The sequence below is a fragment of the Eucyclogobius newberryi genome, unplaced genomic scaffold (assembly GCF_026437365.1).
Source record: "Eucyclogobius newberryi isolate DKJ021-1_F unplaced genomic scaffold, fEucNew1.0.hap1 SCAF_14, whole genome shotgun sequence".
Lineage (NCBI taxonomy): Eukaryota > Metazoa > Chordata > Actinopteri > Gobiiformes > Gobiidae > Eucyclogobius > Eucyclogobius newberryi.
In genome coordinates, this window is record NW_027315768.1 from 32,296,985 (window position 1) to 32,321,487 (window position 24,503).

The 24,503-nt window shown below is 38.5% G+C and overlaps 1 protein-coding gene across 1 annotated transcript in view; it reads right to left on the reverse strand.

The window, feature by feature from the left end:
* Positions 1–24,503, reverse strand: part of slc49a4 (solute carrier family 49 member 4) — a 106,090-nt gene that overhangs the window by 79,533 nt on the left and 2,054 nt on the right. The window contains exon 2 of the mRNA XM_072445253.1: positions 11,754–11,847. Coding sequence (XP_072301354.1) covers positions 11,754–11,847 — 94 coding nt within the window. The remainder of the gene's footprint in view (positions 1–11,753; positions 11,848–24,503) is intronic.

The following is a 24,503-nucleotide window of genomic DNA, read 5'->3' on the forward strand; positions in this document are numbered from 1 at the left end:
AAACCAGGTCTAAACCAGGTCTAAACCAGGGCTAAACCAGGGCTAAACCAGGGCTAAAACAGGTCTAAACCAGGTCTAAACCAGGTCTAAACCAGGTCTAAACCAGGTCCAAACCAGGGCTAAACCAGGTCCAAACCAGGGCTAAACCAGGACTAAACCAGGTCTAAACCAGGGCTAAACCAGGACTAAACCAGTATTAAACCAGGACTAAACCAGGGCTAAAACAGGGCTAAACCAGGTCTAAACCAGGACAAAACCAGGTCTAAACCAGGTCTAAACTAGGACTAAACCAGGACTAAACCAGGTCCAAACCAGGTCTAAACCAGGGCTAAACCAGGACTAAACCAGGTCTAAACCAGGGCTAAACCAGGACTAAACCAGGGCTAAACCAGGACTAAACTAGGACTAAACTAGGACTAAACCAGGTCTAAAACACAAAGAAAAGATGCCGCTGTAAAACAAAGGTTCTGATCCTTTGCGTTCCAAAAGTGTGACACTCTTTGTTCAGAGTCCTCTCTGTGAGACTCGTTCAGGTGCATTTCAAACCAAACTAAAACATGCCGTTCAGACTTACTTTTCATTTATTCTGAGTTTAAACAGCCACAAACAATCGAGTCGTTTTGTTTGTCGATATATCAAACGACATGATAAACAATGACAGGGGCCTGTGAGGGCCAAAAAGCTCCGGGTGGCGGCCTCAAAGCGTCCTCATCCTGAGAACAGAACATGTCTTTGATACGGCTCCAAAAATCAGCTTCAAATGTTAGAAATACTTGCTTTATTTGGATGTTAGAGCGATAATAATACGCATTTTAATCTTAAGAAGGGCCATGAGCGAAGAGCCGATTGCAAATGCAGCAGTGACACCTACAGGGCATATCTGGAACGGCAGGTGTTAAAAAGGCAAAAAAAACTAATCTACAACTTAAATTACAGCTCTGACTAACGACATTGAGACTTTTAAAATACATTATCAGCCAAATGGAGGTTGAAACATGGCGATTGAAGCCTTCTAGATGAGAATACTTGAGAAAAAAGTCTAATATTGATGAAAAACTGAAATTGTTTGTCCTTTTTTTGACATTTTGCTTTAATAATGTCACTGTTTTCATCATAAAAACAGGTATTCTCATGTGTTTTAGAGTCTAGCATTGTCCAGATAATGATTACGCTTATCAAAATACAATTAATTAAATGTATCAATAAATTTAATCTGATTTGAATGGACTTTTATTTTATTTTTAATGTATGTGTGGCTGTATGTGTGGATGAAACAGTATCAAATGTGCGGGAATTTGTGCTTTTCTTTTTGCGCAAAAATGTTTCTCTCTTTTTTTAAACTCTTCTGGTGTCCCTGTCTCCATGGAGATTACATTGCGTTGCCTAGAATGTTCCACAGTCCAGTATTCACCTCATAGATGTGGCATTTATTCCATTACTTTTGTTTTATTGCTGGCAAAATGCTGTAATGACATAATCCACTTTAACCATCTTTGTGAGCAAGTGACTTTTACAACTTGGTGATGACTTGATGTCCGTTTTATGTTTCAATTTTATTGTTCTTATCGTGTCTGATTCAGCCATTTTGTGCAATTTAAAAATGGAACAAAAAGGCTTATTAAATGTTGACGGTTCAGCAGAAGTACAAAGTTGCTCTGAACGCATCGTGGACAGTGGAATGACATTTTACGCTTCGTTAATGTTTTATGGAGCAGAAGAAGGAGCTCGACTTTGTTTCCATATTTGTTCCTCTTTAAGTAGTTACACTTTAAGACTGTTAAAGTGGAATTAGTGCCAAAAAACAGCCCCATATTTGTAATAGTATTTATTTATTTTAAATTGATTTTAAATTGTATTTATTTATTTTAGATTGTATGTATTTATTTTTAATGTATTTTCATTTTATTCATTTTATTCATTTTTTTTATAAATGTATTATTATTATTTATTTATTTTTTAATTGAGTATCCCAATGACAATGTTTATTTTTGCAACTAGAGAAGTCAAGATTATTAAAACAAATAATAATCGTGACAGTTTTAGAAGCAAAATGATGTGTTTTCAGCTCAATCTATCGTCCAGAAAATAGACCGAAATGTAAAGAACCGTTGTTCGGTCGCAGTCTCAATAATCGTTAAATCGCGATGCATTTCTGACAATAATCTTAATTCTAAAAGTTTGTATGGTGACATCCCTACTTGCAATCGCTGTGATAAATGTAATAAAAATAATCGTACATTTTGTTTATGATGCACTTTACATTGGAAAGCAGATGTCAAAGTGCTAAACGTGCTCGTCTGAGGTTCCAGTGTCGCACGAAGGGAATTAACTACAGAAACTAACCACAATAAAGCAGAAATATGACTTTACTCTGACACGACGGGTTACACTGGGCCGCATCAGCTTTATCTGGGTCAAGTTTAGATAAAAGCCTCATATTTACGGACTTTCCCCATTCCAGACGCCTCGCCGATTAATCGAAAGAATCATCACGAAACAAAACGAGACGTTAAATAGTGGCAGCGCTTGTTTTTACAGACAATACGGTATTTTTCTATATTTTAAACTGCGCCGTTGTCTTTTTTTCTAAAGTTTTTGACACATTTCCCACCTCTAATGTGACAAAACAGACACGGGGAGAACATGCAAACGGGCCCTTTAAACCTCGTCTTGTCCACATTTTTCGTTTTCAAATTTCAGCACGAATGTAGAGGATTGTGCGCAGAAATTACTCATAAAAACAGCCTCGTACCAAGGAAAAAGGTGATGGTCATTACGTTTTAGGACTCGAGAAGCATAATGGGCTCTTTCAGGAGCCTCGCGACGTTCTCATCGGCCGCGGGTCAAGAGTCGAGGGAAAAGTGCGTCTGAAAGCGGGAGCGGTGATGGGTTATCGCCATGAACGGTGCTCGTTGAGAAAGTTTGAAATTCAAAGCCCATTATTTGTATCGTTATCAGCTTTTAAAGACACTGCAGACCCTCCCAGGAGTTACGCACGTACCAGGATGCACACGCAGCCTCGTTCTTGCATCAAAAAACGGCCATCTTGTCGCTTGCAGACGCCGCAGACACAAGAATACGTCAAAACGTACATTTCCCTGTTAAACTGTTGTCAACCGCTGTGTTTTCTGGGCGTTATTGTCCAGACAAAACTGTAGCTTTAAGAAATGTGTATTATGGGATTGTTAGGGTACATGCTAACTTCGGCACTAATCACTAACATCGGTTACAGAGTGTGCTTAACGATCTACGAAGAACACTTTTATACGTGGTGCCGTAATTACCAAAGTGTTACTCTCGTGTGGTTGAGTGATTGTCAGTCGCCAAAACAGCCCCGCTTTCTGCAGTTTGTGATGCTTGGAGGCTAACGCTAACGCTATCAAAATTACGACAACGTATCCAATATATATTTGATGGTATACTTTAATGAAATGAGTTAAAATAACACAATAGTTCTCTCAGTGAACTTGATTTTAAATGTTATGCAAGTTGAAATGATCTCAGAAGACAGTGTTTTTTTTGCAGATAGCGCGCTGATATGGGAAAGAATCAATCTTAATGGTGGAATGGACGATTTTTTTGGCATAAATCTGAGTCTTATTTCCTCGTGGCGTGGACGGCCGATTAGTCCTGCCACGTATCAATCATAAAACGCACCTATCGCTCACCTGCAGCCACGTGCGGCTCGTCCCACATTTCCGCGTGTCTAAGCGCATTGATCTATCATAATATAGTTCCCTCTGTGTACGGGACAAAATGAAGACGGAGAAAGACAGTTCGAGCTGACTGACTGGCTGACTCTAAGGGAGACGAGAGATGTGATGTGATCCGTCGCGCTAATAAACAAACGCACGTGTGTGTTGCATCAGTCCGCACGGGGGAGTGGCATGTGCACGGGGGAGTGGCATGTGCACGGGGGAGTGGCATGTGCACGGGGGAGTGGCATGTGCAAGGGGAAGTGGCATGAGCACGGGGAAGTGGCATGAGCACTTCCGCCTGCGTTCTCAAAATGCCGAAAAATCGACGATTGCGCCTTTAAAAGTGATGTGTCCGTCCCGGAGACGCCGGTCATGCTGGAAATGTCCAATAAATATGGGAAAGAGTGTCTGGAATGCTCTGTATGTGGTCTGTCATTTCTTTGTGATTTGAATGCATTTTTCCTGTTGTGAAGCACTTTGAATTGCCTTGTGTATGAAATGTGCTCTACAAATAAACTTGCCTTGCCTTTGCTTTGGCGTCTTATGTTTCAGACGTTCAAATGAGACGGATAGCGGACGTCATCTGGTGTTAGCGTGTCGTCCGCTGGCAGCTAACGAGCGCTATAGTGTGGTCTTTTCTGACAAGATAATGAACGAGAGTCGAAAGGCTCAGAACGAGTCTGGCAATGGCAATGATTTATGTCTTTACAACAGAACGCGAGGCCCCCTGATCTGTATTTCTGTTGTCACAGATCTGGTAAATTAGATTTTTTTTTTCAGGCTGTGAGAAGTAGCAGGGAAGACGAGCTCGTAAACAGGATTAATGAAACAAGCGCGACTGAAGATAAACATGTTTACGATGATGGACTGACAGTATTAATTTAAAATGCAAAATAAAACACTCAATAATACACTTTTTGGGGGGTAAATTTTCTCTATCTTGAAGACTTCCTTCAGTCCTCATATTTCCACCCGTTTCTGGTTTACCGTATTTTCCGAACTATTAGTTGCACCTTTTTTCATAGTTTTGGCCGGGATGCGACATATATACTTATATTTATACTTGTATACTTATATTTCAGAGCGACTTATTTGTGATTTTATTTGTTATTTTCACACTTGCAATCGCATTTCATACTCCAGTGCAACTTATATGTTTTTTTCTTTTTTCTTCTCTATTATGCATTTTTTGGCTGATGCGACTTATACTTATATTTATACTTATACTCCGGAGTGACTTATATGTGACTTATATGTAACAATAAAGGAATATCTTATCTTATATTATTTGTTATTTTCACACTTGCAACCGCATTTCATACTCCAGTGCAACTTATATATGTTTTTTTCTTCTCTTTTATGCATTTTTTGGCTGATGCGACGTATACTCCGGTGCGACTTATAGTCCAGAAAATACGGTATAATGTCTCTTAAAAAGTCTGAATGTACAATAGAAATAACCACATGACTAGTCCACAAAGCAAAACATTCATCGCCGTCTTGGCCTGTCAATCATACTAGTCGTTAGCTTGACTATACATTTATCGTTTAAAATGCCAGACACGGTTAAAAATCTCTCTGTCTGTTGTAGCCAGACATTTAAGTTAAAGACGAATTGCCTAGAGTACAGTCTGAAGAATAAAGTCTAAGGCTCCTTTGGATGTACGACTACAGTTGGTGGCGGTAAAGTAACACTTGGATACCAACCACCATAAAACACCGAAGAAGTTCATACATCTAGTACTAGTACTAGTACTAGTAGTACTACTAGTACTACTAGTGCTAGTACTAGTACTACTAGTAGTAGTAGTAGTAGTAGTAGTACTAGTACTAGTACTAGTACTAGATGTATGAACTTCTTTCTTTCTGTTTCTTGCTGTTGGTTTCTGAGAACAACAACCAAAGAAGTTCATATGTCCCGATCTTTCACAGAGACAGGAGTCTTTTCAGCCACGAAAATGGAGAGATCTACAGGATACACGATATCCAAGAGAGACATCAAACTATAAGCATGAAACTTGCAAAGTTTTTGAACTGGCAGCAAAACATGGCTCGCACAGGCATAGCACACATGCGTTAGACGGTTGGCGTTTACGTCGCAGAGGCTGTAGGACCAAGCAAACGTATTGCCAAAACCTTTGTGGACCTGCGTCGTCTCGCTCTTCCATCCAAAAAGAAGAGCCGTACATGCGTTCGCACACCCGGGAACTTGTACAGTAGCAACCGAGTCCGCCATTTTGAAAGTGGCACAACCGCACGTCTACTACATAAGATATCCAGAAAATATGAGGCCAAAATGCCAAAAACCTGCGTTCTGTCAGGACATCGCTCTGGAATGAGAGCTTTGTCGTGTACCTTAGTTTGCCGTTATCGTCTAAAGAATCAAAGTATTCGTAGCTCATTATGCCGTAGAAAAGGATGCAGTCGTGGTGGTGGCTAGTATATCGCGTACCCCTTTCAAAATGGCCGCTGTGGGGAAGTCCCGGATGTATGACGTCACCGCGAACGCATGTATTTCATAAAGAAAAATGACACTAGGCTCCGGCCACCAAACACTCAGGATGTGTCACATGTTCCACGGGAGAACAAAGCTCCAGTTACTCGGAATATCTTCACCAAGGAAGTTCCTGAGAGCAACGAGGCCCTTGAGGCGACAAAGGACAACACTTGTACAGCTCCTCGAGGAAACAAACCTGGAGATCCTTCATTTACGACCAAGTTGTACTCTCGCAAAAAATGAATAACGCATAATAAATGAAAGACTTACTGTTGTGCTTGAATACATATGAATCGAAAATATTGCAATTGTTGTTTCGGGGGATGAGAACATTTAGAATATTCAGTGTATTATATTTTATCATGTCTTACCAAAAAGGCCGTGATGAGGACGGATCCAAAACAAAAAGGACACAAACTTGTAATCTGACAAATAAGGGTATAAAGAGACAATCATGAAGTTTTGATTAGACTTTACAACTCACTCACATTTTTTGCGATATTTTAAAGTGTTTTGAAAATGATTAAATTGATACGAAAACTAATATCAAAGCTAGATACTTATTTGAACAAGTATCGCAGGACATATTTTGGCCTTTTCTGAACAGTTTTAGAATTACCGTATTTTTCGGACTATAAGTTGCATCTTTTTTCATCGTTTTGGCCGGGGTGCGACTTATACCTATATTTATACTTATATACTTAGAAGTCGCTCCGAAGTATAAGTATATGTGATATTATTTGTTATTTTCACACTTGCAACCACATTTCATACTCCAGCGCAACATAAATATGTTTTTTTCTTCTCTATTATGCATTTTTTGGCTGGTGCGACTTATACTCCGGAAAATACGGTATCTTGAGCTTTCTCAAAACTAGAAGCTCAAAGGGTTTATATTTTAAACTGCAACTACTTTGTGGTGAAAATGAAAGTCAATCATGGTAGTATCAAAATAGAGTTTGACATTTTTCAAATTGTGACACTACAAAACTAAATAATTGTCAACTAATAAAATAACCATTAGTTTCAGCCCTATTGAGTATAAAACCTTTCCCTTGGGATCGAAATCAAGTTTGAAATGTTATAACGCAAACGCTGATCAACTTTAAACCTGAATAAATGGAAAAACAAACATTCCAAGTCAAGAAAAATGAGCACAACACGACACAACGTGACTCCACATTACACTGAAATAAACCGTCTCGCTCAAATGTAATGGCCTGAGGTGAGGTACAAACAGTTTGTTCAGTCTGAGTGGATGCTGCGTTTAAATGTACAAAACGCACTCAAATCGGGGAAAAAAACTTGTGATTCGAGTGAGCGAAACGAGGCCAACGGTGAGAGAAAAGTACATTTAGTTCTGTGGAGCGACCTTAAGTTTAACATCAGGGAAAAGACGATCAAACACCGTCATCGTTACGCGGGACTCCGTAAAGCGCCTGTGGTTTAAAAGTACACTGTGTAACTTTAACACTTTATAAAAACAACATTAGAGCCTCAATTAAGCATGAGAGTTAATTAAGCAAACAAGAATAATCCAGGCTTAGCTACTGCATAATTAATACTCAAAAAGCTGAACTCCCAAAAGTCTTTATTAATTTAAGTGCTTTATTAAGGCGAATAAAAGTGCAGCTATTACCGTATTTTCCTGATTATAAGTCGCACCTTTTTCATCAAGAGACGTGCGACACCGTCGGGCCGAGGTACGGGTCAGGTCTGCGGCGAGACGAGCTCACGTCAGACGGCGCGTTTTTTTCCAGCCGGAACTGAACGAACGCAAGAGCGATGCGACTAATGCCATACTGCGGGACATTCCAGGCAAAGCATCGGGACAGTTACTCTGACCGTTATCTGGACTGCACGGACTTTAAAACAACACGACACATCAGGTTTCATCGCAATAATACTCAGTTTTTGTAAATATTCTCCATAAAAAAGCTTTCAGTCACAATAGTTTACCTCGATCTGGTTATAAATGCTAAAAAAAAAACACATCATAAATAATTGATTAATCAAAGCATAAATAATTTATTCAACTACTAAAATTATCGCGTTGTGCACCTTTAAAACATAGGATTGATTTTGATTGATTTGTTCTCAATATTGTACAAAAAAACCCTTTTTTTCTTTCTTAATGAGCTCGTTACAGCAGCTTAAACTCCCTGGATTATTCTTTTGAACCGCTCCGAGTACAATAATGCAATGAGTAAATGATACAGTCCTTTCTGTGTAATATGATGATATAGTGGCCGCATTGTGCTCGTTATGCAGCTCAATGGAAATCATTAGGGAGATTAGCTCTTGTTGAAAAGGCGTATGATAATGAGGAGCTTCAGTGAGCTGTGCAGAGGTTTAAAACACAATGCCGAGTTCAAGGGGAAACGAGAACGAGAGCGCCGGGAGAACAGGGAGGAATGAAACGGTACAGAAGATCGAGAACGAGAAACGAGAGCGAGAAACGAGAGCGAGAAACGAGAATGAGAGCGCTGGGAGAGCGGGGAGGAAGGAAACGGTACAGGAGATCGAGAACGAGAAACGAGAGCGAGAAACGCGAACGAGAGCGCCGGGAGAACGGGGAGGAATGAAACGGTACGGGAGATCGAGAAACGAGAACAAGAAACGAGAGCAGAGAAAATGCAGTTAAGATAAATATATTTCAAATGTTGCTGAAAAATTATGCTAGCTTTTATCACAAAAAAGCACATTTTTAGGTTTATAATTTCACTTCCTGTTTGTGGTTGATGACGTCACAATGGAAAATTACACTGGGCCAAAACGCATTACTTTTTCTTTTATTTGACAAACAAAAATATATGAGAGCGACTTTATTTTGTTGAATTAATGTTAGCGTCAAAAACGTCTGTGTAAATTATGCAAAAACTTTTGATTGAAATGTTCCTAGCGTGATGTCACTTCCTGTCAATTTACAATTTACAATTTTTTGTAATCACACTGGGAAATTACCCAGCAAACACTGGGCCAAAACTCATCGAATTTCAATTTTCTTTTTAATTCGACAAATAAAAATATATGAAAGCCATTTTATTTTGTTGAATGAATGTTTAGAGAGTCAAAAAAGTTGCGTAAATTCGGCATAAACTTTGACTGGAATGAGTGTCGTATTATTTCTGTTTTTATTTTGCATTTTAAACCGTAAAAGCACCGTCCCTTCTATAATCTTCTACCCGTACATTCGCTCTTCATCTCTGCCGTACAAGTCCAAACCTTGTCGATCCTGAAGAGTTTTCTCCAAAATAAAACTAAAAACATCCAACACGAGCCGTCATTTTGAATCCCGCCCTCGTCACTCCCAATAAGGTGTAATCTGTTGCACTTTGAATAAGGGAAATGAATCTTGTGGGACACTTTGTGGGTTAGCAACGGTGCGAGCGTTGGACACGACGCGCTGACACCGTAGTTAATGTAGGAGATAAATCAGAGTGCGTCGCCGCGGAAACCGTTCGCACTTTACAAGATTGTTTTAGCGACACGGGACATGTTGTACGTCAAAAAAACAGCAAAGTTTGGAGTGAGTTTGAGTGAGTTTTTAACCATTATTCAAAACGAGCAACATGTAAAGACTTAAAGCGCCCCCTACAGGACGGAAAGGCAAATATATTATGAATTTTGATGATAATTATAACAATTTTATCACAGAATAGCACATTTTTGGGGTTTATCATATCACTTCCTGTTTGTAATTGATGACATCACAGTAGGAAATCACTTTTTCTTTTATTTGACAAATAAAAATATCTGGAACAACTTTATTTTGTTGAATTCATGTTTAGAGAGTAAAAAAAAAGTTGTGTAAATTCTGCATAAACTTTGACTGGAACGAGTGTCGCTGCTGTGATGTCACTTCCTGTCATTTTCCACAGATTCTTTTTAACAATTTCTCCACAAATACCTGCTCGATTGTGGTCAAACTATCATTTATATTTACAACAGGTATAAACAGTTATAAAGTCAAAATTAGAGCATCGTAAAAACCTGTCATAGGCACTTTAAGTCATCTATCTTGTCTTCCATCTTGGATTAATTAACTTTCAAGATTCTAGACTGATTAAACTGATTAAAGGGAACATGACTGACCTCTCTGACCGCCACAAACCCCTCCCCCGCTCTGCACATTCATACAAAGGTGGGAGAAGTGTCTTGCCCAAGGACGCCGTGACAGAATGCCCGGTCTGGAGTTTTAAAAGCTTAGATCCTGCACTACTCCGTGGCTAGATTAGTTTAAGTCGAGATGCTAGCAAGATGAAGGTGCTGTTGGATATTTGTTTAGGTTTTTATGAACTTGTGTATTTATGTATTTATTCATGACTATTATCAGAAAAAAGTTTATTGTCAATTAACAAACTGCACAAACCAGGCACTTGCTTCAGCCTGAAGGCGCAACACACAATAATGAAGAAGAATAACAGCAAACTGTAAAGAATAATAGATCAAATTAAGACTTTACTGATAGAATTTTAAACAGGCTTGGTCTGAGTATATATACAAACTGTAGAGTCATGAGTTTGAATCAGGCTCGCGTCAATTTGCTGCATGTCTTTTCCCCAGTCGTATCCCCATTTCATGCTGCACTGTCCAATAAAGCTTATGGGCTTATAGAAATTAAAGAAAAAAAGAAAATTGTGCAAAAAAATAGCAATACAATGAATAACAGAGCTGGAAAATCTAGTAAAACAACAAAAAACGTGTATTTGATTTGATTTGCTCGATGTAAAAACAAAGTAAAAATGGCTTTTAGTAATGATTCCATGAACATAAAATCATTCAGACTTTTCATCTGTGCCATTTAACTCATATAATATTCAGATTTCTGACTTCTGCTCTAAACCACATGTTTTCACCGACAGAGGATCGACTGTGGACCTCTGGATTCAAAAACCTCACAAACAACTGACCATTTCACATGACTCATTCTCGATCCGTCAATCTGTCCATCTTTCCATTAATTGCCCAGCTCTAATGAATAGTTGATTTTATATCGTTTGAAAGGTGTTATAAAGTGTTCATGAGTCCAACAGCAGAGGGAAAGAAACTGTTCTTGTGGCGGGAGGTTCTGCTTTGAATGGACCGCAGCCCGACCGATACATCAGTTGACCGATACTCTCAGCCGATATTGGCACTTGGAGAAGTATCAGCTCTAGGCCATGGCCGATATTCCACCTGTGCATGTTATACGTTTTTAAAGCTTTCTAGAACACAACGATTAATGCCACGTAATTATATCAATGATTTCAAATGAACTCATTCAGAATCTGATCAAACTTCCACAAATACTTCAGCTCAAAGGGCCAAACTGCAGGACCAACTGACACATTTTAAGCAATTCATTATTTCTCAACTTTAACATCAGAAAGTTGCCTGCTCTCCACGTTACGGTCTATTAAATCCTAAACCCTTGTATCTCCGTCTAGCCGGCATGTAAGGCGGTGCCGAGTGTGATTTAAGTACGCTTTAAACTCGCTTGTGATCGAACTTGCAAAACTTTTTTATCACTTTAAAAACGAGCAGCGCGGAGAGCAGACGACAGCGAGGCCACGTACCATCTTCTGAGAGGTTGCTCCGACAACGGGACGCTCCGTAAAATGGATCCCAGCAACATGAGGAGAGCCGAGAGGAGCAGCGACGCCCGCAGACCTGCAAGGCACAAAGGGAAAGGGAACATCAGCATTAAAACTACATCTAGTGCAGTTGGAGCTTGGAGAAAAGGACAAAAATGTATATGTCGATGTTCTTTGGAGTGTCTCGATAACGATATTCAGATGATATTGTGTCAATCCAACAGAAATGTGCTAAAACATGTCTTAGTAGCGGTTTAATCATCAGAAAAGTGTTAAATGTTCATAATCATGTGCAATACTGTGACATAATGATCATCCTGGTGCAATATGTTCTGTCCATAGAACAGCTGTAAATACGAGTGCTTTTTTTCTATATTTTTTCTATTTCTAACAGTAGGTTTTTTTTTTAATACAAGTTTTTTAATAAGTTGTCTGTTTTTTATTGTTATACTTTAATGCCTAATCTGTTTCTGTACCTAATCTGTGTTGCAACAGTGGAATTTGCCCATTGTCGGACAAATAAAAGGTTGTTTTATCTAACAGAAAAATCACCTTATTTGAAAGTTTACAACACAACCTTTTGTCTTTTTATTTTTAATCAGCTCTTTTTGCAGCAGCTTTTACAAAAAATTATATATTCAATAAAAAATGTAAAAAATTCCCATGAATTTCACCTACAGTTTTACAGTAAACTCATGTCTGTGATTGGGTGGTTTTTAGTCCCTGAAGCTTTTATCAATTCAAAATGTCTCTACATCCATTTTACGTCCAAATCTGTTTAAGATGAATATTATTCATTTACCAGGAAACCTTTGCTAATCCAATTATTGTTTTTCCCCCCGAAAATTGGAACACAAATAGTTGAAAATAGCAGCATCACAAGCAACATGGATGAATTAAAAGGTTCTTGCGTACTTCAATGTATTTACCAGTCCGACCTTTCCGAATTAAAGTCTGTAAAAACTAGTAAATTAATGACATTGCTTATCCCGTGCAAATGTTTACAAAAAACACTGCCGTCGTGGGGTAAATTAAGTTTCACAGAAGTCCATAGGTCAAACTAATCCCGTCCAAAAGGGCTTTTACACGTATTCATTTTTTCGTTTTTATTTGCTGCTTCGTTAAAATGAATGAGTGTTCAGGCGAGTACCAGGCTGTGTTGGGATGTCACGATGATCAGGTTAATCGATAGTCGTGATTATTCAGGTCATAATATAATAGTGTGGAACAAAAAATAATACTTGTGATGATTTTAGAAGCAAATTTAAGTATTTTTTGTTCAATATATAGTAAAAAACAAAAGACAGAAATGTAAAGAACTTGTTTTATCTGGCTGTTTTTGCCACGTTTAACTTTATTTTCCCTTTCAGAAAGTTACATTTTGTAAAGGTATTGGTTATTTACATAATTTGTGCAGAGAAAAGTGTACATAATGGCCAAAAATAATCTATTAATTCACTTTTAAATACCAGAATATACCTTAATACCGTCCCATCCCAAGTTAAACGTTATCTGGTCGCAACTATAGTGTTTATAGTGTTTTTCCTCCTTCTCACCGATGGAGATGGACCGATAACCGATATCAATATTGTTCGTCCAATATTTGCCTTGAAAGTACAAGATAACGATATTTAGTTTTGGCTAACCTATAACCGACCTGAAGAACGTGCGAGTTTATAGTCAATTCAAGCTACGTCATTTGTGGAAAACGGTCAAAATCTGCTCTACATATCGCCCCAAAAATATCGGGTTTATCGGTTTATTCCCTGGTTCACGTTGCTCGACGTCCGACGCTCGCTCAAGCGCAGACCCCGGAGGAAACGGCGGGTTAAGGAGACAACGGCACCGGAACCGTTTGATCGGTGGGAAAATCAAGCTACTTTTCATTGTCGTCGTAATTTTTCAATTGCTTTGTGTTTTTCTGCTTCGTCGTTGTGCTGCGTCAGTTTCCCTTCCGTCCTCGGACAAGTTCACGGTAAACAAAATGGTCATTCCGATGCGTTGACGTCGGTTTCAGTTTCCAGCATGTGACGGTCACTAAGGGAAACCGTGTCCACTTCTCTGTTCGTGATGACACATGACGATAACCGCTACAGGAAGTAATGCCATCGTCTCGCTCGCAGCAGAGCAAACAAGAATAACCTTTTTGTGGAGCATTTACGGACACTAAAGCTTGTGTCAAAACATGATACTCATTTTAGAAAGTGTCAATACATAAAAACAGTCACATATTTGAACAATTCTTGGCAAATGTTTTCATTTAAATGTGCCGTGATTTTGTTTCTTTGCTGTTTAGTTGATGTTTATTTGTATTTTATTTTATCCTCTCTGGTCTAGTGCTGGTGTGTTTGTGTTATGTTTAAAATAATAGGGGGAAATGAGGAAAAAAACTGAAATAAATTGAAGGGGGAAAAAAGAAAAAAAAACTGAAGAAAAAACTAAAGAAAATAAAAAATCAACAGGACAAAATGTGATGTTTCCTGAACAGTTAATACAGAATGATCTTCAGCTTTATCACAACTAGTATAAGACTAAATCATTTTTTTTTATTTATTATTGATTTTTCTCTCTCAATTTTCTTTTGATAAACTGAATAAAATGGCATTCGGAATGAATTTCAGAATCACAAACGACGCAGACTTAACGATAGCGTTTAACTTTGGAGGAAGAAATTTAACACGCTTTTACTGGCAGTGTTGAAAAAGACAAGTTGTGTAAAAAAAGAGAGAAATTGTAGTGTCGTTCTTCATAAACTATTTGTTGAAAATTAATCAAGTCTTTTTTCATGCTTTACTACAGTAGGAATAAGTGTGGTTATTTGAATTTTTATTATTGTGACAGCCCTAAGAGGCCGACTTCCTGAGTGAAGTGTTCAAGTTTAGGGCCGAAACAAGATCATTTCTTGATTGCAACTATCATAATTGATCATTTATACAATTGTTAACTATTTAGTAGCCAATAAACCCTTTCAGAAACATGGCACGAGCTCAGGAAAGAGTATTTATGGATTAGACAGAGCTGTAATTAGCGCCAAATGACATGAGAAAAGTAAAAAATATGTATGTTTAATGGAAAACCTGTAAAGAATGGAGGCTAGATTGGCAAAAATAATTGTCAGTTGCCATTAAAGCTGGGAAAAATATGTAAATGTGTTTTGAAAAGATTGAGAAAAGTTGCACCAATCCCTTATTTTTATCTGACAAGCATATTTAAGGTTTAATTTCAAAAGGATTTATACCAAAAGAATTAAGCTTTGAAATAGCCACACATTCAATACACATGGTTAAATATACTGTGGTTAAATATACTGTGGTTAAATATACTGTGGTTAAATACACTGTGGTTAAATACACTGTGGTTAAATACACTGTGGTTAAATATACTGTGGTTAAATATACTGTGGTTAAATACACTGTGGTTAAATATACTGTGGTTAAATATACTGTGGTTAAATATACTGTGGTTAAATACACTGTGGTTAAATATACTGTGGTTAAATACACTGTGGTTAAATATACTGTGGTTAAATACACTGTGGTTAAATATACTGTGGTTAAATACACTGTGGTTAAATATACTGTGGTTAAATACACTGTGGTTAAATACACTGTGGTTAAATATACTGTGGTTAAATACACTGTGGTTAAATACACTGTGGTTAAATACACTGTGGTTAAATACACTGTGGTTAAATACACTGTGGTTAAATACACTGTGGTTAAATACACTGTGGTTAAATATACTGTGGTTAAATATACTGTGGTTAAATACACTGTGGTTAAATATACTGTGGTTAAATATACTGTGGTTAAATATACTGTGGTTAAATACACTGTGGTTAAATATACTGTGGTTAAATATACTGTGGTTAAATATACTGTGGTTAAATACACTGTGGTTAAATATACTGTGGTTAAATACACTGTGGTTAAATATACTGTGGTTAAATACACTGTGGTTAAATATACTGTGGTTAAATACACTGTGGTTAAATACACTGTGGTTAAATATACTGTGGTTAAATACACTGTGGTTAAATACACTGTGGTTAAATATACTGTGGTTAAATACACTGTGGTTAAATACACTGTGGTTAAATACACTGTGGTTAAATACACTGTGGTTAAATACACTGTGGTTAAATATACTGTGGTTAAATACACTGTGGTTAAATATACTGTGGTTAAATATACTGTGGTTAAATACACTGTGGTTAAATACACTGTGGTTAAATACACTGTGGTTAAATACACTGTGGTTAAATATACTGTGGTTAAATACACTGTGGTTAAATACACTGTGGTTAAATACACTGTGGTTAAATATACTGTGGTTAAATATACTGTGGTTAAATACACTGTGGTTAAATACACTGTGGTTAAATATACTGGGGTTAAATACACTGTGGTTAAATATACTGTGGTTAAATATACTGTGGTTAAATACACTGTGGTTAAATACACTGTGGTTAAATACACTGTGGTTAAATACACTGTGGTTAAATACACTGTGGTTAAATACACTGTGGTTAAATATACTGTGGTTAAATATACTGTGGTTAAATATACTGTGGTTAAACACGCTGTGGTTAAATACACTGTGGTTAAATATACTGTGGTTAAATATACTGTGGTTAAATACACTGTGGTTAAATATACTGTGGTTAAATATACTGTGGTTAAATACACTGTGGTTAAATACACTGTGGTTAAATATACTGTGGTTAAATATACTGTGGTTAAATACACTGTGGTTAAATATACTGTGGTTAAATATACTGTGGTTAAATATACTGTGGTTAAATACACTGTGGTTAAATATACTGTGGTTAAATACACTGTGGTTAAATATACTGTGGTTAAATACACTGTGGTTAAATATACTGTGGTTAAATACACTGTGGTTAAATACACTGTAGCCCTCATTATTCCTGAGTGACCCAGATTTGAAAGAAGGCCGTGTTTTACTACATTTGTGTGAGTCATGGATCAGTGCGTGAGCCGCTTTGTACTTCCTCTTTGAGTCAGAACATTATTACGTCTCATGATCTAATGCACACACGGTTAAGTCTGTGCGGCGTGTAGCGTCCGTGTGGTTTGGTTTCCGTGTTTCTAAGACGCGTAATCCCCAGAGAAGACCCGGGACGATCCCCCGTAAAAGTATATTTCAAGTATATTTTATAGATACAAATTAAAATGACTTTCAACATTTACTGAACATAATATTAAGAATACAGATTTTTCTTGTCATTTAAACAGAAAAAAACTCCAAACCACATGCTTTTCCATTTAATCAGCTCTAATATAGCCCTCACTATAAATAATAATCACATATTATTAATCACATATATATTAACACAAAATCTATGATAAAATAAAGGTTAAACTGAATCTAAAGGTAAAAAGACTAAACCAAAACTTTAAAAAGCCTAAAAACCATGACTAAACCAGAATAAATAAGATAAATATATGAATTAAATACATAAAAAATGACTAAGGGGTGGATTATATGCAACAAAAATGTATGTCAAGATTTTTCAAGAGCCTATTTATTACATTTTATGACAATTTATGAACGCAAATAGTTTAATACTGCAGATTTTTCTATGTCAGAGCTTTCAGAATGTCAGAATACTTTGTCATATTACACAGCTCAACATGTTCTCTGCTAGAATATCGTCGGATATTGTAAACAAAACACGACAGGAGTATATTTTTGAAATGAAATCCGTTTTAAAATAGCATCGCGTCGTTGAGGTGAGTCAGTGTCATGTCAGAGTTTAAGACAAGGTCGCTCTGTGGTCAAATCTAATGTGATTTGTGAAGCTGAGAACTCGTCATAATTCAATATATGAAGCTCGACGGAAAGAGGGCGATTATCCTGAAATATGCAACGCAGCTATCCACAAATACATTTGCAGACTATAAGTCGCACCTGAGTATAAGTCGCACCAGCCAAAAAAATGCATAATAGAGAAGAAAAAAACATATATAAGTTGCACTGGAGTATAAGTTGGGGAAATGTATTTGATGAAATCCAAGACCAAGAACAGACATTTCATCTGTAAATGCAGTTTAAAATAATAACAGATGAGAGAACATGGTGAATAGGTGTACGTATGCAAACGCTAACATCTTCAGCTACATGACGTATGCTAACGCTAACACCTTCAGCTACATGACGTATGCTAACGCTAACACCTTCAGCTACATGAGGCACAGACAGAACTGTGGTAAGTGTCTGGTATGTTAACGTAACATATTAACAGTTATTCAGATAACTATAGCATAAAGAACATGCTAACAAGTTTACCAAAGCATCAGTTTTACCCCAAACCACTAAATCCATTGAATTCTTCTTCCTCTGTGTCACTTCTAAACAACTCCACATACTCCCTCTTGTGGATGTCAGTGTGAAAATAACAAATAATATCACATATAAGTCGCTCTGGAGTGTAAGTCGGCCAAAACTATGAAAAAAGGTGCGACTTATTGTCTGGAAAATATGGTATTAGTCATTTTTAATCAAGCGGTCTAGTGGTAAAAGTAGTTTGGAGTTCAGACTTTGGAGGGAGTAACTGGACTTTACCGTTTTAAATGGCACTATTTAATTAGGCCCGAGCCCCAGCAGAGCGGAGGGCCTATTGCTCCCGCAACGCTGCCGAAGGCATAGCCCATTCACTCATTGTTAACAACAGCAGCGCAAAGCGCTGCATTCCTCCAAAAACCTTCCTGGCATCGTCCCGTACGCGATAATCCATGCCGCAGGCATGGGCCATGCTTGTATCTGCTCAAATCAATGGAAATCTATGGGGAGTGGGCGGGGCATCCCGACGGAATAGGGAGTGACGAGCGCATAAGCGCTCGTAATGATGATTCCACCCCATGGCGGCATCGGGAAGGCTTAGAGCTTTCCAACGATGTATAATTTGTTGTTATAGTGGAAACGACTATATTGTTTTTGCTAAAAATATTATTATTAGGCCGGAGCGCCACAAGCTGGCGAGAGGCCTATTAATCTCGTAAGGCCGTGCGAAGCACGGCTGCGAAAGTGCGCACGTAGTGCGCACGAAATCGAGCGCGAAGCGCTCGCCCGCTTCCAAACACTCACTAACGCACTCCTTCACTCATGCGCGCCCCGTTCATACTAATTAGTAGTAGGAAAATGTAACATTACCATTGTAAACGGGCGAAGCCCGTGCAAAAGTGCGCACTAAACGAGCACTTTACATCCCCATATAAAGCACTCATTTGCGCTAAGTAGCTCACGAATACGTTCCCCATCTCTTGCATGTTCCGTGCATATAAGCATGTAATGCAAAAAATGAACATTATTACTGTATAGAGGGCCAAAAACACAGAGTGGGCGGAGCCCACTCAAAATTAACGAAAGTACCCGTCAGTGACCAGGGACCCACACCATGAGGTAGGAAAGCGCGAGCGCTTTCCGAAAATGTATAGTTTATGATATTTGGAAAATGGGAAACATTGTTTTCGCATCGGAATATTATTCTTTCTTCTTTCTTCTTCTTCTCGGGACCAACCCCCCTATTTTTCACCCAGTGAACATTGACGAAAAGTCAAAAAAAATTGCACACCTCTAAAAATCGTGCCTCTCTACATTCTGGCTATTTCCCTTTTCTAAAATAAAAAAAATTGGCGCGTCAGCGCCCCCAAATGTACCAAAAATGCATTGAGAGATGGGAACTGACCCAAAAAAAATGTGATCGTAGAATCATGAAATTTGGCGCAGAGGTAGATGGTGAAGAGAAGTAAAAAATATTACGGCAACGCCATATTGCTTAAAAAATGGCTAAACATGACTTCGGAGTTTTTCCAAACGTCGTACTTTTACAAACTCCTCCCAGGGCGTTGGCCCTAAAAAGCTGAAATTTGGTGAAAATGCTACTGAGGAGTGGGACATCAAAAGTTATCCAAATGACATTGATACCTGTCACGGTCTCTGTGCGGCGAAGCCGCAAACTGTAGCAAGAATTTCAGAAATCTCCCAAATTTAACATTTCTGCCGTTTGCGCAGATAAAGTCTGAATTGCGTCAAATTAAAATCAGTTGTTAAACTCTTTGCCCTAAACCTACTTGAAGTGAAATAAATTAATTTGGAGCCACAGCGCCCCCTACAGATTTTATATGGAGGTTAAATATTTAGTTTTGCGAAATTATATGAAATTTGACACACAACTCAATTTTGGCATCCCCATCAAAAAAGTCAATGAGACCCATGTCATAATTGTTATGGCGTTGCCGTAGCGATGACCAAAACCTCCCATGTTATTCCAATGGGGAAATCGCCAGAACATGTTTACACTTTAGACTTTCACGAACTCCTCTTAGGGCGTTAGACATATTAACCTGAAATTTGGTGAGACTCATCTTCAAGACCATCAAAAGTTATCCACATTTTCATTCAAAGAGTCACGGTGTCTGTGCGGCAAAGCCGCACATTTTGCCAAGAATTCAAAATAAAATTGCTTTTTGATGGTAAAACAAAGGGGAGAAGATGTGACAGCGTCACAGATTCAGCAGTAGGCGTAATAAAAGGACAATTGGGGCGCGTTAGCGCCCCCTCCTCTTGCGGCGTGGCGGCGGTGTGGCGGCGGCGTGGCGGCGGCGTGGCGAGGGCCGATCATTGCCGCTTGCGGCTATATTTTTTATTATTTTTCTTGTTCTTCTGCTTTTTGAGCTCTAATTTGACCCCCTGAACATGCTCAAAAACTCACCAAACTTTGCCCAAAATTCAGAATAGGCGAAAAATTTGATTTTTTCTGGGCCATTTTTTTTTTTGTTAAAAAATGGCGCGACAGCGCCACCGACAAAAGTCAAAATACATTGCGCCTATGGGAGACGCCCCGAGGTCAGCTTTGGCGTAAAGCTACGAAATTCGGGACACGCTTTCCTCTCGTGAGGACAAAATTTTTTTTTATTGTGGCCACGCCCCCAGACTTACCCTATGGCCGCCATCTTCCTTTGAAAATGAAAACACGCTGTGTTAGCCATTTTGTTCACGTCAAACTTTGACGAACTCCTCCTAGGGCGTTTTGCCCACCGACTTCAAAATTGGCGGACGTCCTCTGGACAAGTGGGGCATCTAAAGTTATCCAATTTTTTGAGATACCTTTTACGGTCTGTGTGCGGCGCAGCCGCAAAGTTGGACAACTTATTTTGGAATATTGCAGATCTAAAAATTACTCCCATTTGATCAAAACGAGTCAGATTAGGACCAAATTTGAATCAGTTGTTAAACTTTCAAGTTTGGACCAGTTTAGAATGACAAAATTGAAATGGGCGCGATAGCGCCCCCTACAGAGTTGCCTTTGAGTGAACATTGATGGACAAAAACTGGTTTTACACAAATGTTCTAAACTTTGCCCAAAATTCTATTTTGGGGTCCCGAGCAAAAGGACAATCAAACTTATGCCTTCATTTTTACGGCGTAGCCGTAGCCATGACGGAAACCTCCCATGTTATCCCTATGGGAAAATTGCTAAATCTCTCGAATATCCACATTTTTTCTGTTTCACACTTTAACAAACTCCTCCTAGGGCGTTTTGCCCACCGACCTCAAAATCGTTGTACGTCCCCTAGACAAGTGGGGCATCTAAAGTTATCCAAATTTTAAGGATAACTTTTACGGTCTCTGTGCGACGGAGCCGCAAACTTTTCCCTGAATTCTGACTATTTGGCCTTCAGAGTGGCCTATAAACAATAGTTTTTCCAAATGACATTATATTTTGCACAAAATTCTAATTTGCCATCCTGATCATAAAAGTATGAGAGCCAAAGTCATATTTTGTACGGCGTAACCGTAATGATGACAGAAACATCCCATGATATCCTTATGGGAAAATCGCGAAATTGCTCAAATCACCACATTTTTACGCTTCACACTTTAACGAACTCCTCCTAGGGCGATTGTCCGATCAAGTTCATATTTGGGGAAAATAATCTACACAAGTGAGGCATCAAAAGTTATCCATATTTTGATTCTAAGTGCTACGGTCTCTGTGTGGCTGACCCGCAAATATATGTCACAAATGGGAAAACAGCAAAATCTCTCAAATTACCACATTTTTATGTTTTACACTTTAACGAACTCCTCCTAGTGCGTTTTGCCCACCGACCTCAAAATCGGTGTACGTCCTCTAGACATGTGGGGCATCTAAAGTTATCCAAATTTTAAGGATAACTTTTACGGTTTCTGTGCGACGGAGCCACAAACTTTACCCAGAATTTGGACTATTTGGCCTTCAGAGTGGCCTATAAACAATACAGTTTTTCCAAATAACATGACATTTTGCACTAAATTCTAATTTGCCATCCTGATCATACAAGTATGAGAGCCAAAGTCATATTTTGTACGGCGTAACCGTAATGATGACAGAAACATCCCATGATATCCTTATGGGAAAATCGCGAAATTGCTCAAATCACCACATTTTTACGCTTCACACTTTAACGAACTCCTCCTAGGGCGATTGTCCGATCAAGTTCATATTTGGGGAAAATAATCTACACAAGTGAGGCATCAAAAGTTATCCATATTTTGATTCTAAGTGCTACGGTCTCTGTGTGGCTGACCCGCAAATATATGTCACAAATGGGAAAACAGCAAAATCTCTCAAATTACCACATTTTTATGTTTTACACTTTAACGAACTCCTCCTAGTGCGTTTTGCCCACCGACCTCAAAATCGGTGTACGTCCTCTAGACATGTGGGGCATCTAAAGTTATCCAAATTTTAAGGATAACTTTTACGGTTTCTGTGCGACGGAGCCACAAACTTTACCCAGAATTTGGACTATTTGGCCTTCAGAGTGGCCTATAAACAATACAGTTTTTCCAAATAACATGACATTTTGCACTAAATTCTAATTTGCCATCCTGATCATACAAGTATGAGAGCCAAAGTCATATTTTGTACGGCGTAACCATAGCGATGACAGAAACATCCCATGTTATCCTTATGGGAAAATCGTAGAATTGCTCAAATCACCACATTTTTACGCTTCAAACTTTAACAAACTCCTCCTAGGGCGATAGCCCGATCAAGCTCATATTTGAAGAATATCATCTACACAAGCGGGGCATCAAAAGTTATCCATATTTTGATTCTAAGTGCTACGGTCTCTGTGTGGCGGACCCACAAATATATGTCAGAAATGGGAAAACAGCGAAATCTCTAAAATGACCACATTTTTACGCTTCACACTATAACGAACTCCTCCTAGTGCGAAAGCCCGATCAAGCTCATATTTGGGGAAAATCATCTATACAAACGGGGCATCAAAAATTAGTCATATTTTGATTTTTAGTGCTACGGTCTCTGTGCCGTGGAGCTGCAAATATACTGTCACAGATGGGAAAACAGCGAAATCTCTGAAATGTTCACATTTACGCTTCACACTTTAACAAACTCCTCCGTGGGCAATAGCTCGATCAAGTTCATATTTGGAGAAAATCATCTACACAAGCGGGGCATCAAAAGTTATCCATATTTTTATTCCAAGTGCTACGGTCTCTGTGCGGCGGCGCAGCAAATTTGACTGACACTTGTGTTCATTTGCACTGGATTGGCCATGTCCAATGTGTCCCCGTCTGTCAAGTTCTTTTTTAATTCAACACACAATAAGGGCGCCATCTTTATCAAGTCGAAAGCGCAGAGTCGGAAGGCCGGCGGCCCGCGAGGGCCGTTGGATGCCGCTTGTGGCTTTAATTAGTTTTTTTTTTAAAGCTAACACCATCAATATGCGGGACATACATTGCGTTTATCTTTTGTTTTCCAGCCGTTGAGTTAAGTTTGCATGTTCTTGTATTGAATCTCCTGGTCCCATTGGCAAGCCTACACTGCGATTATGCATTATAATTATTGCCGATACATTTAACCTTGGATTTAAATCAACTGTAGCGTCCGGTGACCCGCTTTTGGAGCCAGACTCACCAGACGCATGTTCCGGGACGGGTGCTTGATGTGGTTCATGTTTGTCGAGCGAGTTGTGAAGTTACGCAGACAAATGCAGAAATACAGGCGGGCCGAGATTTATGCCACTTCTTTTAGTAAAGCTTTCGTTTTAAAAAGGCATCAAAGAAGTGTTTAGATAGTTAAAGAGTATTCATAAACCGTGCTAAATATTTGAATCGACGAGAGCAGTGCAAAAAGTGTCAAATAAGTGCAATAAAAAAAAAAAAAATTAAACTTTTATCCAGATTGAGATTGAATCATTTTCAAATCGTCAATGATCAGTTTGGTACTTTTAAATTGAGACGTCCACAGCCAATCCTCTGTCATCACAAGCATGTAACAGTATTTGAGCAGAGTTCAGACTTTGGAGGAAGAAATTGAGATTTTCTTGTGTTGGTTAAATGACACATCCTGGACTTAGGCGCATCTATCTCGCAATTATTCATTTAAAAGGTGTTATATTGCTCAAAAATACCTTGGAAACCACTTTCAGAACTTCCAAGGGGAATTATGTCTAAAGTATATAAATGCATTAATCTACTAGGTACATCTAAATTAAATTGGGGAAAAGAGGGTGATTTTGTTTTGACGGACGAGGAGTGGAAACATGAGCGTACATTACAATTGAGGAGCATAAAGTCCACCGTTTGGAAGAAATGTTGTTGAAAGAATGTGAGCTGTTTTTATAACACCGTGCCAAGCGCTCAATACTCACAGGGCGGGGCTGCGGTTGCCAGGAGGCCCGCCATTATCAT